The sequence below is a fragment of the Falco rusticolus genome, chromosome 5 (assembly GCF_015220075.1).
Source record: "Falco rusticolus isolate bFalRus1 chromosome 5, bFalRus1.pri, whole genome shotgun sequence".
NCBI lineage: Eukaryota > Metazoa > Chordata > Aves > Falconiformes > Falconidae > Falco > Falco rusticolus.
In genome coordinates, this window is record NC_051191.1 from 53940072 (window position 1) to 53955922 (window position 15851).

General features: G+C 42.6%; 1 protein-coding gene across 3 annotated transcripts; it reads left to right on the top strand.

Annotated features, from left to right (window-relative positions):
• The first annotated feature begins 352 nt into the window (after positions 1-352).
• WBP11 (WW domain binding protein 11) lies at positions 353-13085 on the top strand. Of its 3 annotated transcripts, XM_037389299.1 has the most exons (13): positions 353-520; positions 1893-1939; positions 2194-2307; positions 3102-3133; positions 4340-4433; positions 4821-5017; positions 5868-6001; positions 6691-6890; positions 7736-7930; positions 8549-8650; positions 9487-9795; positions 11190-11372; positions 11983-12416. In XM_037389299.1, the coding sequence occupies exons 3-13, from the start codon at positions 2244-2246 to the stop codon at positions 12414-12416; spliced, it is 1944 nt and encodes a 647-aa protein (XP_037245196.1). In that variant the 5' UTR covers positions 353-520; positions 1893-1939; positions 2194-2243. The 3 variants fall into 3 exon arrangements, with proteins under 3 accessions (XP_037245196.1, XP_037245195.1, XP_037245197.1); XM_037389298.1 differs by lacking the exon at positions 1893-1939; XM_037389300.1 differs by lacking the exons at positions 353-520; positions 1893-1939 and having other exon boundaries at positions 2195-2307; positions 11983-13085.
• The last annotated feature ends 2766 nt before the right edge of the window (positions 13086-15851 follow it).

The window sequence follows — 15851 nt, forward strand, 5'->3', positions numbered from 1 at the left end:
CATTCCCCACGGACAGGGGCTTCTCGCGGCCCTGCCGTGTTTGGGGGCAGGGAGGCGCTGCGCAGCCCCCCCCCCGGAGAGCGCGGGGGCAGTGCCCGCAGTGCCCACGTTCACAGGGCTCCTCTTCTGCCCCAGCGCGCTTCCATCGCCGGTCGCACCGGCACGGCACTCCCGCACACCAAAGGCGCCGGCGGCCGCCGCTCCGCTCCCCTGCCTGCCAGCCACGCCCCCTGCCCTGCCTGCCAGCCACGCCCCCTGCCCGCCTCCCGGCCCCACCCCCTGCCCACCCATAGCGGAGCCTCCAGGCGGGGCAGCGAGGGGCGGTGGAATCAGAGTCGGGGCTGACGCGCCAAAGTCGCCACTTCCGGAGCGCGGTTCCGCGCGGCGCGGCAGTCGCGCTTTGCGGCGGCGCGCCATTCGGTCCCGGTTCAAGATGGCGGTGGGGCCGCGGCGGCGGGCAGCGCGGGGGTTATAGAGGCCGCAGTGGGAGAGAGTCGGGCCGCCCCGGCCGGGCGGAGGGGTGAGAGGACCGGGGCCGTGCTGGGGTCGGGGGAAGGGGAAGAGGAAGGGAAGCGAAGCGAGGGGAAGGCGGCGGTTTGCACTGCGCCTTCGCTTCCTCCGCCGGGGGAGGAGGGCAGGCAGTCGTGTGCCTCGTGGGAGGCTTTCTTGCCTCTGTCCTCAGTGAGCAAAAAAATAATCATAACTTTAGTGGTTGTTGTTTTTTTCACTTTCGGATGTTAATTTGTAGCATTGAAGCTCTTAGCTTTGTGCCCGAAGAGGGTTTGGGGTCAAGGTTTCAGAAGTTTATTCTCTTTCTCTTTAGCCTTTAAACGTTATAAATACGAGGTGCAACTCTTAACTTCCATCTCTGTTTGGTGAGCTTCCCGCCTAAAGAAATGATAGTGTCATGCAAAAAAGTCATGATCTTAGAAAAAGGGAATATGTTTTTGGGGATCACAAATCGTGGGGTGCTCTGGCAAACAGCAGGCCACCTGAGAGCGTAACCTGGTAGCGTAAGCCGTGAGCAGAGCTCTGCAGATTTTAACTAGTCAGTGCATTGAATGGGGTCAGTTCTTGGAGCTTGCTAGGGACCCCTTCTGTTGGGCCTTAAAGTATGAAATGAGGCACAGTGCTTAAATGTCTTTTTGGGGGGTAAGGGGAGGCATGTAATTTAGTAGTTTGGAGGTAGTATCTTATGTAAGCATGAGAAAAGGATGCACATAGTGACTGCAGTTAGGCTGCAGAAAACTTCATATCGAACTTGTGAATGCTTTCACTTCGGTGGTGATCTATTTGGATGCAGTTATGGTGACTAGAAAGCTACATCCCAGCAGCTCCTAAATTTCAGAGGGTGTTCTAGATTTTGGGGTAGAATCTGTTGTGTGGTGGGATTATTTTGTTGTTTGCCGTATGTCCCGCCCCCGCTTCCCCCCCTCATCCCCCTCTCCCAACACACAATGTTTTGGCAGGGAAGTAGGCGTGGAGGTGGGGGGAGATCAGAGCTGTGAGAGAAACATCACAGGTAGTTTAGACACTTACATAGTTGAAGAAATGTCTAAAGACAGGAAATAACTCTTTCCAGAGTAACCTTTTTTCTCTGGTCATCATAACATAGCTTGAAATAACACTGATGGAGGTAGAGAGCATAAGAGCAGTGGTTTATGGGGAGGAGAAGACACAGATGTGTATGGAACACATGTTGGATACGGTGGGTACTTGGGAGAGAAATCAAGGGCAGCCTAAAAGTCTGAGAAAAGGAGGAAATTTGTGGGAAACATTTGAAAGAGGAATGGAAATGTAAAAATTGGAGAGCTCATATGAAAGTAAATGAAAAGCTAGAAGGGCTCTGATATGCTTTTATAAAAATACAATGTATGTTTCTCTTTCCCCAGTTCCTCACCATGGTATAAGCAAGAAGCTTCTCGGTTTGAATTTTGGAGTGAGTAATAATGGAGTAGATGATTATCTTAAAATAGGTGCTTAGTAAAGTAGTAGTAAGTAGGTACTTAGTTAAATAGTAGTACTTAGTTAATGTAGGGTGATCTTGATGTGAATGCCTGAGCCTGTAGTAGGGTTTGAGGACCTCACAAGTATTTGCGTTTTTTGAGGGAGCAACTTGCTGATACAGAGAAGAGAAATAAGCATATTCAACCTACTGGTGCATAGGACCTGAAACCATGTCATCTTTTCCAGATCTGTCTTTTTTAAAGGATTTTTTTTGAGGCAGAAGGGAAAAGGTCAAAATGGGGCGGAGATCTACATCATCCACCAAGAGTGGGAAGTTTATGAATCCCACGGATCAGGCCCGTAAGTATTTGTAAAAGCTAAACAGATGGGAATGGGGGAGTCTTAGGGAAGCAGATAAAAAGCTTTCTCTGATGATATGATCTTCACCTGTGAATCAGAATTGAGTTTCCCTATCTTGAAAAATTGTATTTGAGTTTTGTTAAAAAAAATCCTGATAAACCTGCTTGCTTTCATGCTGTTGCTTCTCTTCGTTTTTGCTGTAGTTATCAGTGTTCAAAGACCTTTGTACCTAGCTTTTGACTAAACTGCAAGCTGTTTCTTGGGACTTAGTTTCTGTTTGAGGCTAGAATTTGAGAAATGTTAAATTTTGTAGATGCTCTGGTTAGATGAGGGAATTGTCTAACCGTTTTTTCCTTTTGGCAGTATGCCAGATACTCTGCTAAGCAGAGAAAGAAAATCTTGACTTCCACAGTGAATGTACTTTATTTCAGATGCATACTCAAAGCCTACATATTTTTAAAGTGGGTTGTCTGTTGATTCTGTTGCAGCTTCTGGGAAGCAGTCTTTTCATGACTGCACATATAGCTCTGACTTTTGCTGCCTGTTATTTTTTGTATACAAATGCCGCTGCTTCTGGAGACATGAAGACTGCTGTATCCCTTTTGTGTAACACATGAAAAATGTTTCATGCTGTATTTATCAGTAGCAAGATGAGTTAAACAGTTATAATATGTATAAAATGAGTGAACTCTTGAGAAACAGCACTAATCTTGATGAAGGAAAGGTTCTTCATGGATTTGATTGTCTCTTTCAAGTCTTCACTTTTTCTTTCTTTTTCCCCCCCTCCTTTCTAGGGAAGGAAGCTCGGAAAAGGGAACTAAAGAAGGTAAATAAAAAGATCAGGAATGAGTACAGGCAATGCCAAGTAAAAAGTATGATGTTTGTGACTGTATTGGGCTGCGGCTGATGCATAGACTACAGATGTTTTGGTTGATATTCTAAGATTGACTTCAGAAAATACTTTCCAAACGAGTAGCTTAAGAAAACATAAATAGAAATCTTGTTTTGGGTAACTGTCTCATCATCTGTCGCAGTACTCTCCAAACTATCAAGCTGCAACAAGGTCTTTTACCATCTCATACCAGCATACTCTTCATGCTCTCTGCTGCCTTCTCCTCGTTTAACCTCATCCAGGGTGTGTGTTCTCTCTCTTCTCTCTGCTTCTTCCTCTCTTACCTCTTCCTTGGCTGCTCTTGTGCCTTCCCCCAGCACAGCCATCACTGCTGTCTAGCTGGACCCGCTCTGTACCCGCCACCGCTGTGGGCTGCTGCCACGTCTGGCCGTGTACTCTGCCACTGTTGCCCTTTACCCTCAGTCTCTTAACTCCACGACAGTCAGGCTTCCTTCTCTTTGATCACAATGGCTCACCTTTACCGGTGTCTGATCCAGATCCCCAGGCTCTTCCCTCCTATCTCAATGTGATCTGGATCACAGGCTATCCCCGCCTGTCTCTGCTACATTGGGCACTGCCGTCACTGTTCAAAACTTCAAACATATTCCCCAGCACAGCCATCACTGCTGTCGCTGCTCATTACACTCAGCCTCATAATCTGAAAGGCCTCACATGGGGCACCAATTGTCACAGCACTCTTCAAACTATCAAGCTGCAACAAGGTCTTTTACCATCTCAGTCATCTGCTGTGTTCTAACTTGTAACGATTACAGTTTTTGAAATGTTATTGTAAGTACTTGGGAATTAAAAAAAACCCACCCAAACAACAGATAAACTACCTAAGACTTGCATACTTTTTTAGTGTGTTTTACTGTATACATTTTGTCAGTTGGTTATCTTGTTGATTGTATGTATCTTGATCTGAGTGAATGAGTTCTAGAAGCATTTGTAATTAGCAAGATAGCCAGAATTTTTAATTCCCTTTGCTGCAGATTTGTACTGTGGTTAGTATTTGCACGACATCTTGAGGTGTGTTTTTCCTGCAGACCGGAAATACTGAGAAAGGGGTATTTGATACAACTGTTACCTCTCTCTCTTCTGTGACACTTTTCTGATCTGCTTGATCTCTGCTTTTCTTAGAACAAAAAGCAACGAATGATGGTACGAGCAGCTGTACTGAAGATGAAAGATCCAAAGCAGATTATCAGGGACATGGAGAAATTGGATGAGATGGGTGAGTGAGAGATACCAGGTGTTGGACTTACGCAGTGGTTTATGGAGATGCATGACAAAGTTTTAAGGGGTGACTAGGAGACTAAAATAGAGTAATGTTTTTCCTTTCCTGTTAGAAGGGGAGATTCTATGAATAATGGGGGATTAATGATGATTTGAGGTGGTGTGTTGCCATCAAAGATAACTTTTTTTTTTCCAGGAAGGTGGCTGATAATGAGTAGTGTGTGTGATATTAACGTAAAGTTGAAGGAGAGGATTATTATAAGGCTGAAGACTTCCTGAAAATAGGGGTTGAAAATTGTTTGCTTTGAAGTTGTTTCGTTCATCACAGTTGTGCAGTAGAGTAACCTAGGAATTTTTGGGGTTGTTTTTTGCGGTCTTGTATTAGAGTTTAACCCAGTACAGCAGCCACAACTTAATGAAAAAGTACTAAAGGATAAACGCAAAAAACTTCGTGAGACTTTTGAGCGTATCTTGCGGCTCTATGAGAAGGAGAATCCTGACATCTATAAAGAACTGCGCAAGCTGGAAGTAGAGTATGAGCAGAAGAGATCACAACTCAGCCAGTATTTTGATGCTGTCAAGGTAATAATTATTTTTTCAGGCTTGTAATTGTGGTAGGGTATAATTTTTGCTAGTTAAGCGTAATAGTTGGAAAGGAAGAGAACTTTTGAGAGACCAGTGTATATATCGTGGCCCATATTAAGTACTTACATGAATTTGCGTAGTATCTTTAGTTGCAGCATTTCAGTAAGGACAGCATGGGGGTTGTCAAGTCTGTTCTCATCTCTGATATACTGATTTCATTCAATGTGATGTTACAGGGGAAAGGGAAATTTTAAGTTGCAAATTAACAATATGAGAGTTTGTTTTCTGTATTGGAGAGAGAGCTTGTGAATGTGCAGTTGATATTTCTGTGAATTTCTGCTAAATCTGTTGCTGGAAACAATGAGAATCCTTTGGCATTCCTTTAAAGGGTTTTCTTTGACATTCTTCCCTACCCTATTGGAGAACATAATGTTGCCCAACTGCAAGTATCTGTAAGATTATAATTTTTTTCCTTTGGAATATGCAGCAGCTTATAACTTTTGCCTTCTGGATACTTAAATACAGACATACTTGTCTGTAGCCCCTTTGCTTTGGGGCTGAAGGTCTAAAAGGAAATGGTAATATGACTGATTTTGAAATAGTAAAGCCTTTCAGAGGTGCACTGCATGTATTTGTTTTGCATTGAAAGCTTTTACTGCTGACATTTTCCCAAGTATTTTTCATGAACTGCTACAAGATAACATGCCCTAAGAACAGACAACTTGGCAAGTGATGGAAGGTCCCATGTGTTCTGTACTCTGAAAGGTAATGAGGTTGTGCAGTAGTTTCTGTGGGAGTAACCAATTATCTCTTTTTTTTTTTTTTTTTTTCTTCTTTTCCTCCCCAGAATGCTCAGCATGTTGAAGTGGAAAGTATCCCCTTACCAGATATGCCACATGCTCCCTCCAACATCCTCATACAGGACATTCCCCTTCCAGGGGCCCAGCCACCTTCTATCCTCAAGAAGACATCAGCCTATGGGTAAGTGAAAAAAGAAACTTGGGAAGGGAAGAAAAAAGGAGCACTCTTATTACTGGGGAGGAGCTAAGGGTAGAAACAGAGTTAGTACTGACAGCAGAAATGAGGAATTCTGTATGAGTGAATTGTACTTTTCTTGTAACCAAAGCCCTTTTAAATCTTTCTCTACTATTACAGGTTTTTGTTTAAACTGCTTTGAGTAATACACTGTATCTTCCAGTGTTTGTCTTTCTGCATATCAGTAAAACTTAAAGCTCTGCCACTTTGAACATCAATGCCCCTTAAATTGCCGTATGTGTTTTTTAGTCTTACTAGTATGTTGAGTTTAAACTTCTGGTTTACTTACTAGGTTTGTCATTCTAATACTAGTTCTGTTTCTTTCGGAACAGCCTTCTGTTTTCACCAACTTTGTAATTATTTCATTCTGCTTCTTTGTTGGGATTCAAGTCTTGCTTTATTTGTTGCCTTCAGTTGCCTTCCAAAAAGCTTACTTTTGTCTGATCTTCAGCAGTCATGTCTTTGTATGGGGTTGTAAACTCCTTGAGACGAATCTATTCTTTATAAATGCTCATGTTTCTTCTTAGAAGGCTGCTGTGTAAGCAATTGAGACAAGGCTAAAGTATTCTATTAAGTGCATGTTTGCTTTCATTTGTCTGTGTTCCTACCTTTTTCATTTCCTTTCTTATTTCCAGACCACCAGTTCGGTCTATTTCTGTACTTCCTCCTCCTGGGCTTGGTGTTCCACGTTTACCTCCAGGCAGGAAACCCCCTGGACCTCCACCAGGGCCACCTCCACCTCAAGTCCTACAGATGTATGGCCGTAAAGTGGGTTTCACCTTGGAGATGGCTCCTCGAAGGCGAGAAGAGGAGATTTCTTACAGTTCTGAAGCAGGTAAGGATTTTCCTATTACTGTCTGGGGTTTTGACTTCTGTGTTTTGCTGCTAATAATAGTACTAGTACAAACATAGTGTGCCCTAGACAAGGTATTCTCTGAGCATTATGGGTGTTAATACTACTTGAAGGACTCTTTATAAGCGATTATGCCTCTGAGGTGATTCTGGTATATTTCATAATATCTGCATTATTGTTATCAGCAATGTTTTAAGTGTTGAAACTTCTGATTTTAACTTTCAGAATCTTTGTAATTAGGTTGCACAGTTTAAATATTTTCTATGTAATCTTAACAGTGCTGAAACATTTTACATAGTGTCCCTTAAGAAAAACACAGCCATCCTCAGAGAAGTCTTCCTTTTTTTTAAAAAAAAAAGACCCACAAAAAAAACCCCCACAACCAAAACCAACCCTGAAAACCCACCCCAAACCAAAATCACAACAACAAAACCCCCAGCCAACCCTGGGTATGCATTTGGTAGGAGAGCCTAGATCCTCCTTTTCACCCAGTTACTGTATCGTCCTTAGAAACTTGTGAATGGGTAGATCAGATTTATTGCATACTGGAAAGCATCGAAGTATTTTAATAGTGGACTGTTGGCAAACAAATGGTCTAATGAGTTACAGATAGGAGTTGCCTTCACTTGTTTCTATGCAGATTAACCAGCTGGTTAATAGTCAGTCTTATAAGTAGACTCTCAAGACTGTGTGCTAAACAGTAAAGGGTTGACAATATGTCTATGCTGTTGCTGAGGGGATTTTTCTAACTGTAGATATTCACTGATGTGTAAGACAATGTTTTGTATTTGAAGTTTATTCATTTCCTAATACTTTGCTTCCTGCAGGACAGCGAGGGCATGAAGATGATATGTCCAGTACTAGTGAAGATGAAGGTTATCCTGAGGATATGGATCAAGACAAGCATGATGAGAGTAGTGATGATAGTGACAGCGATAGGTCAGATGCAGACAGTGAAGGCGAGGACTTTCTGCATCGTGATAATGACAAGGAGAGGGAAGGTGGTGAAGAAAAGAAATCAGGTATGGTGGGAAGCTGCACATGGGGGTTAGATTTTTTTTTTTATTTTTTTCCCCCAAGAGAAACACTACTTAACAGAGTATGTGTCTGTTCTCCTGACGCTGGGGTGGTGGTGGAGTAATTTGTTTAGCCAGCTAATTCAGTTCTAACTCACCTAAATTACAGCTGAGTAATTTTTACCAGTAGATGGATCAGAAGGAAATGATCTGGAAGTAAAGTATATCTTAAATGGATGTGTTTTCTTAACAGTTGAGTTAGCTTAGTAAGGTTGCAAGCCATTTTTCACCTGAAGCACTGAATTGACAGGGTACCCTACCGAAATTAAGCCTCAATGTAAAATAGGCTTAGTGATTTGAATAGCTAAGACAACTGAATTTTATGCTACTACTGCTTTTGGGTAGTGTTTGGGTTTTTTTTTACTGCTTTGGGGAGACAAATTGATAGAGAATACTAGATTAGCAAAACTTCAAATAATCAGTAACACCAATGTTTTAACCCTTATGTAAGGAGCATCGTTATGTTAGAATATGTTATCCATACCAGGTAGGAGACTTAAATCTATCTTATTTTTATTTTCTTCCCACCTCCCACCACCCTTGCCCATGCTTTGCTTTCCCCAGGTCATAGTGTACGGTTTGCAGACATGCCTGGGAAGTCACGAAAAAAGAAAAAGAACATGAAAGAACTGACTCCACTCCAGGCCATGATGCTACGAATGGCAGGTGAGTGAGATGGGTATATTAAGTGGAGGTAATGCCATTAGGCTTCCAGTTAAGGTTTATCCAGCAAGCTGACTTTTGTTTGCACAGTTTTTATTTTATAGAGTAAATATTTTACTGGTTACAATGTAATATCTGCTAAGAGTATAAACTGTGGTTAGGTATTTGTGGATTTGGGTTTTTTATTATTATTTTTAATCTACTAGTGTGTGTTTTGCACAGCAGAGTTGAAGTTATAGTAGAAACAGGGTTTTTTTGATGTACTGGGATAGTTTTTTTCAGCTAAATTTTATCTTGCTTACTTTTTAAACAGCTGCTCAAATTAAATACAAACTTTTTAATGAAAAAGAAAGGGTGAGTCTGTAGGCTCAGCCTGTAACCTGTAAGGATTTGTACTCCCTAAAAATAACCTTTTGCAGAAATAAGTTAACTGATAGAGTGAAGATTGGTTGGTTTGTTTTAGAAAGACACCTTCAGTGTCTTTCGGAGGTGCTGGAGCTTCTTGGACACAGGGATTATGTTTATTTTGAGGTTAAGTCCCCATTTCCTTCCCTTCCCGCAAGCTCCCACAAACTATAGATAAAATAGCTGCAGTTTGGATGGGTAGTAGAAGTTTCAGCTCCCGTGGGAACAGATAGCTCTTGGTGGCAGAGTTCTGTCTAGAGTGGATTTATTTTTTCAATTTCTTATTTTCGTTTTATGTTTAACAATAAAATGTGATCAGTTTCCTTTGAAGTAAGGTTTATCTTTCCTCTTTGTATTCTGTGTGCTCAGGTTTCTCTGATGTTCACAAAGGTATTGTCTGTGGACAGATATGATAAGTATGTCTCCATTTCCAGGTCAAGAAATTCCAGAAGAAGGGAGAGAAGTGGAGGAATATTCAGAAGAGGAGGAGGAGGAGGAAGAAGACTCAGAGTCTGAAGAGACATCACAGCAGCAGCAGCAGCTTAGTGAGGAAGCTCTTGCAGAGACTGCATCATCTACTGCAACTTCCCAGGCACAACAGCAGCAACCGCCTCCACAGCCTGTTCCTCCAACTCAGATACAGGCACCTCCTATGCCTGGGCCACCTCCGCTAGGACCACCTCCGGCCCCTCCACTGAGGCCCCCAGGTCCGCCCACCGGCCTTCCTCCTGGCCCTCCACCAGGTGAATACTTTGGTTTAGTCTGGTTTGGAAGGTGCAGGCTGTTGGTACTACAGGCAGTGTATCAGTTTGGGAGTTTTGAAGCTACAGGATGTGTACAGATGCAGTGCAGGAGCCCAACGTGGTAATTGCTGAGACCTGTGTTCTCTCTTCTGTCGTCAGTCTGTTGCTGTACTGTGCTTTTGAGGCATCAGGCTCTTGTAGCTGTAGTCTGCCTGATGGGCACTGGCTTGTTTGTTAGCACTGATGCTGACAGGTGGCAGTGGAGCCAGCGCTGAGAGTATGAAGAACAGGGCCTGGTGCCACATGCCTCTCCAGTTTTGTGCCTTCCCCCTGCCCCCCTTGTGGCATTCTCCCCATGCTGAGTTGGGGCATGATTAAAGAGGTTTGTGAGCTGCTACCTAGTTACAGGTTTTGGTGTGGTTTGGTTTTGTGGGTGGGTTTTTTTTGGCTTTTGTGTGTTGTTATTTGTTTTTTTTTTTAAACCTACGGTGTAATGAAGGGTTCTGCTATTCTACCACTTGAATGAATGTATTTCAGTCTTGTTAGGGTAGATAAGTATCCTTGGATGAAATAAGTAGTAAATTTGAATTTGTATCAATATTAGACTGCTTAGTGACAGTTAGCAATAAAGCCAATCAGTACTGGTTTGGTTTTTTTTTTTGAGGGCCATCACTTGAGTTTCTTTGATCTGGAGAAAGACCATTTATTTTCTGTAAGTTGATGACATTGCCATATAGTTGAACTGGATAACGTAACAGGTTGTTTTGTAATTAAAAAAGTGTATAAACCTGTTGCTTGTTCTTAAATTGCTAAGATAACAGTTGGGCAATAGTGAGGAGCACTATATGCTATGATTTTAAAGTATTTTATCCTATATGAACACACTAATATTTTTGTGGGTGTGGGCAGGCATAGTTCCCTTTCCAACGTCTTCCTTGCTGTTCCATTTCTGATACTTTGTAGAGGGGGAACCTCAAGCCATTTACTTTCAATAGAGCAAAATTATTTGTTTTTCAGGCCAGAAGGGCAATCAAATGTCAGAATGAAAAGCTGGATTTGTTTTTTTAGCTGTTTAAATTCTGACAACCTCAGCTCGATATCTGTTCTCAGCTATTGCTTCATTACATGGGGAGAAGCCCTTTTTCCAAATGGGAGATGATACTTATGTTTGACTATTATGAAGAAGCTTTACTGTAAACTCTACAGCTGCTGTCTCTTTTTGAGACTTCTAGAAGATCTGTTTAATCTGACAGCTGGCTAGTGGTAGAATAGCGTTTGAATTACTGTTGAAGATCTTTAGCTGCTGGGATAGTTGTTTTGTGTTTTGTTGGGGTTTTTTGTTTGTGTGGTTGTTTTTTTTTTAAACTGAACTGTTTTTGTATACTTGCTTTCAGGAGCTCCTCCGTTTCTGAGACCTCCTGGCTTACCAGGATTGCGTGGGCCTTTACCTCGACTTCTGCCACCAGGCCCTCCACCTGGGCGACCACCTGGCCCTCCCCCAGGACCCCCACCAGGTCTGCCCCCAGGACCTCCTCCACGTGGTCCTCCTCCTCGTCTGCCCCCTCCTGCCCCACCAGGTAAAGTGTTCTGTTTGGTTCAGTACCAAGTCTTTTGTTTTCCCAGTTCTTGCTGTGTTGATGAAGCCAGTAAGTATAATCAGTTACCAGTTTGTTCCTGGCTGTGTTATACTATTAAATTTTCCTGTGTAATAATAAGTAATGCCATGCCACTGTGTGTAGTTTGGTAGCAAGAAACTTGTCTTCAAGAGGGGAATTTCAGAGTTTAAACTTCTGCTGGACTGTTTCTGAATAACCCCTGGGTACTATACTGGTGCTCTACTTCATGAGTTGGAGATAAGGATATTTGTTTTTTATGCCTGGTCAGACATTTTTCTGATGAGTCTGAAATTCCAGTGGGATGGATTATCAAGAAACCTTATTTTCAGTGTATAACTTTAAAATTTGAAAGGGAGCAATACACAGACTTTCAAAATCTGAGGACCAGCAGCATTTGGTCCAGGGTTGGAAACCTTGTATGTTTTGGTTTTAAAGCCAGTGCTGCTGCATTTTTTCGTTTGTTTGTTTTTGTTTGTTCCTTCTTGGCTTTCTGAGCCTGTGTGCTTTTTTTTGACTAAAGTTTGTAAGACTTCCAGGTGTGGAGTCAGCTGTTGCTTCCTCTTCTTCACAGGTATCCCACCTCCTCGCCCAGGCATGTTACGGCCACCTCTGGTGCCTCCGTTAGGACCTGCCCCACCTGGGCTCTTCCCGCCAGCTCCCATTCCAAATCCTGGGGTACTGAGTGCCCCACCCAGCTTGATTCAGCGCCCCAAGGCGGATGACACCAGTGCAGCCACCATTGAGAAGAAGGCTACAGCCACTATCAGTGCCAAGCCGCAGATCACTAACCCCAAGGCAGAGATCACTCGCTTTGTGCCCACTGCCTTGCGAGTGCGCCGGGAGAATAAAGGGGCTTCGGCCGCCTCCCAGAGAAAACAGGATGATGAGCCTGCTCTCCCATTAACCAAAGCTGCCCCTAAGGCTGGATCATCTGCCCCTATCTCTGTACAGACAAAGGATGATGTGTATGAAGCTTTCATGAAGGAAATGGAAGGTCTTCTGTGACCTGTCATAGTCCTAGTCAGCTTTCCTGCCCCTCTGAACACAGATCAGACCGCCATGGAGGAAGGAGAAGGGAAAGTCCTCCTGCAAGCAATGAAAGGGCTCGCATGACAGGGAATGGTTCCCTACCCACAGGTTAACTTGTCAGTATGCTCTGAATAGAGACTGCTGCAGATGAGGCGTGTCTGGAGACCACCTTTCAGACCACTTGGTGGAAAGATACTACAGTAAAGGCGGTGCTGCTTCCCTCAAGTCCTCGGTCTTCCTTGGAGGGAGATAATGGTACTCTGGGGAGGGGGGTGTGGGAGTGGGGTGTGACTATGCTCTGCCTGAATCCTTGCACATCCTGAATGCTCTGGTGAGGGTAGTGGAACAGGTTTTTAAGGAGCCAGAAAAGTGTTAGCAGCATTTCATACGCATATGGTTGTCCAGGTCTTATTTTCTGTACTATTCTTTTCTGTAAATATTTTATAATCCTGGTTTTTTTTTTTAGTTGCAGTGAGATTGATCAATCATCTTTCTTCCAGGGTAGTCAGGGAGGTAATTCATGGCATATACTGTACACTGGAATTCCACACCCTATCCCCTTTATCGTCATCTTGATGGCTTTTCATCAACTGGGGAAACTTCATTTTGTCTTGTGAAAGACAATAAATGTTCAGTGTATCAAAATACTGCTTTCCTTGTTATTTGTCTAAAACTAGCACGTAGATGGAAAGGGGGGAGGTTTTTTGCTGATCTTGAGGGAGGATGGAGGCATTCTGAACCTCAGAAAAGCAAAGCAATAGCTACATTATAAATAATACATAGTCTTTTTCACTGGAGTTCTGCTCTATTCTTTTAAGTTCTTAAACATCCCTTTCAACCTTTGTTGGTAGTTTGTCCTGAAGTATTACTAATAATTACAAAACTATTTTATATACTCTTATTGAAAGGTTTACTTCATATCAAGCCTCAGATACCCACCGTATGCATCTTGACCAGGCTACCATAATTAAAATTGTTTACCAATTTTTACTTAAGAGCTTGACAGATAATTTTACTTGTGGAAAATCTAATTTCAAACTCTGCGAAGTTAGTATTTTTAATGTGCAGATCCTTTAAAAAAGACTCATGTTTCCATTCTAAGGAATTATTTTATTTTGGCAGAAGTATTCCTTTAGCTTCATTCACTAGACTGACAGAGCCAAATATTCCAATAAGTGCTACCACATGCAAGAAACAAATATTTAATCTTTATTCTAATCTTTATTCTAATCTGAAATGGACTGCAAAATCTCTTAGGATCTTGTAGGCAAGTCAGTTTTAAGACCAGTGGGATCAGTTGTGTTGGCAATAAGCCTCTCCCAAATGAGCTGCATCTTCACTGATGATAAATATTTCAAACATGCAAAGTTTTGTCTGGAATGCTGAATTTGAGCACAAGGCCTAGTACTAGTAGTTAGCTATTTATGTAGGTGCCTTCATGCAATTAAAAAAAAAAAAAAAAAGAATTTTTCAAGTTATGATACAGCATGAGAGATTGATAAAACTTCAGTGTCCCTGTTGAAGGGCTTGTGGTGAGTTTCTCGGTGATTTCAAGAGTGAGTCCTCTAACAACATACCAATTTCTAGATGAATATATCCAGACTTGTGGGTTTTTACATTTTTTTAAAATGAGAATTCGTGTTAAGCTGCCAACTAGCAGATATCTCAAACAATACCTTACTCTGGCTATAAGCCTCAGACTTGGCTGAATACTCAGCATTTTGAGGTTAAATCTGTTTTAAAGAGACAATTATTACTTATGCAAGCTTTGATTCTGTTTTCACAAATTCTGGACACAAACAAGTTTGTATAACAGTTCTCTTCCTGGTTCAGGAGTTAATTGCATTTGTCAGTAATATCTTAAATCTTTTTTTAGTTATGGTTATGGAATATCCCCTTTATTTCAGCTTTTAAAGAATAAAGACAAAAATGCTTTTTTTCTGTGGGTTTTTTTTTAATTGAAATGCGTGGTGATTTTTTTGATGGAAGGGGCATCGTTGTGGTACCTCTAACCCTTGGTTTAATGATGTTCCACTTGCCATATTCTCATACAGCTGAGCCACCTTTCCTTCTGTTGGGATAGAGTGAACAGTTCCCTATTGCTGTACCTGTCCTCTTCAGACTGAGGCAAAAGGATCTGAATTTGCTACATGTTTAAATGGGCTCAAAAAAGGAAATCAAATGCACAAGGACTATGCATAATATCAGAAAGGTTGCTTCCTCGCCCTGTCTGGGCTGAAGGGCAGGTGTGAAGAAGGTAGGTAGCTTCCCACAGCTGCTGCACCTCTAAGATGGCTTTTGGGGGGCAGGGTGTGTGGAGAAGGTGAGGGGAGGTGGGGAAGAGAGAGTACTCTTGGAATGGACTTTGAGGCTCACAGGGAAGGGCTGGATTTGACAATGCAAATCATCCAGGAGCTGCATGATTATTTTCTTTTTCTGGGAAGATTCCAAGGCCAGGATGCCTACTGTCTTGTGAGCCTCTCATACATGAGGCTACTGGTACTCTGTTGAGGTTTTGGATAAACACATGAGGTTGGGAGCTGTGTGCCTAGCTGGGACTGTGTGTGTAGAACCTGGCTGCACGTGGGGCTGATACTTCATCTGATGGACCAGAACCATGGTTTGTCTTCAGCTAACTTAATATGGGGGATGTTTTTCCTTCCTTGCTCTTGTGGTTTAATTACCAGCTGGGGTTAAGTGCCATATAGCCACACTGGCTCACTCCCTCCCTCACCCAAGGTGGGGTGAGGAGAATCAGAAAGGAATGTAAAACTCCAGGGTTAAGATGAAGATAGTTTAACAGTTGAAATAAAATAAAAACAGAAGAATAATAGTTCTAATGAAAAGAAGGGAGAAGAATGAAATCGAAAGGGAAGTGAGAAAAGAAAACAAGTGATGCACAATACAGTTCCTCACCACCTGCTGATTGATGCCCAGCCAGTTTCCAAGCAACAACCTGCAGCCCCAGCCAGTTTATATATCGAGCATGATGTCCCATGGTATAGAATACTCTTTGTTTAGCTAGTTCAGGTCAGCTGTCTCGGCTATGTCCACTCCCCCCCTTCCTGTGTTCTTGCAGCCCTCCTGCTGGCAAGGCCAGAAACCAAGAAGTCCCTGACCACACTGTTCCCATGCCAAATCCAAAGCACAGCACTGCACTAGCCACCAAGAAGAAAATTAACCAGGATATTTGCCTTTAATGCCAGTTTCAAGTGGAGAGAGCATAAAGATGCAAGCTCACTTTTATCAAAGCAGTGGGATCTGTGGATGCCCTGACTTCAATCCATGCACTCAGGTAAACATCTAGTTCTTCATCAGCCATGCAAATGGTGGGCCACGGCAGAAGCATAAAATCCAGCTTTGAGGACTGCTGACAACCTTCTCTCCCCCAGCATCAGAAATGATTGTAAA

Excerpts from the sequence above, each read along its gene's own strand:
- WBP11 (XM_037389299.1), top strand. The coding sequence starts at position 2,244 with ATGGGGCGGAGATCTACATCATCCACCAAGAGTGGGAAGTTTATGAAT. Across the intron at positions 6,891-7,735 it reads TTCTTACAGTTCTGAAGCAG|GACAGCGAGGGCATGAAGAT; the intron begins GTAAGGATTTTC and ends TGCTTCCTGCAG. Across the intron at positions 11,373-11,982 it reads GCCCCCTCCTGCCCCACCAG|GTATCCCACCTCCTCGCCCA; the intron begins GTAAAGTGTTCT and ends TCTTCTTCACAG.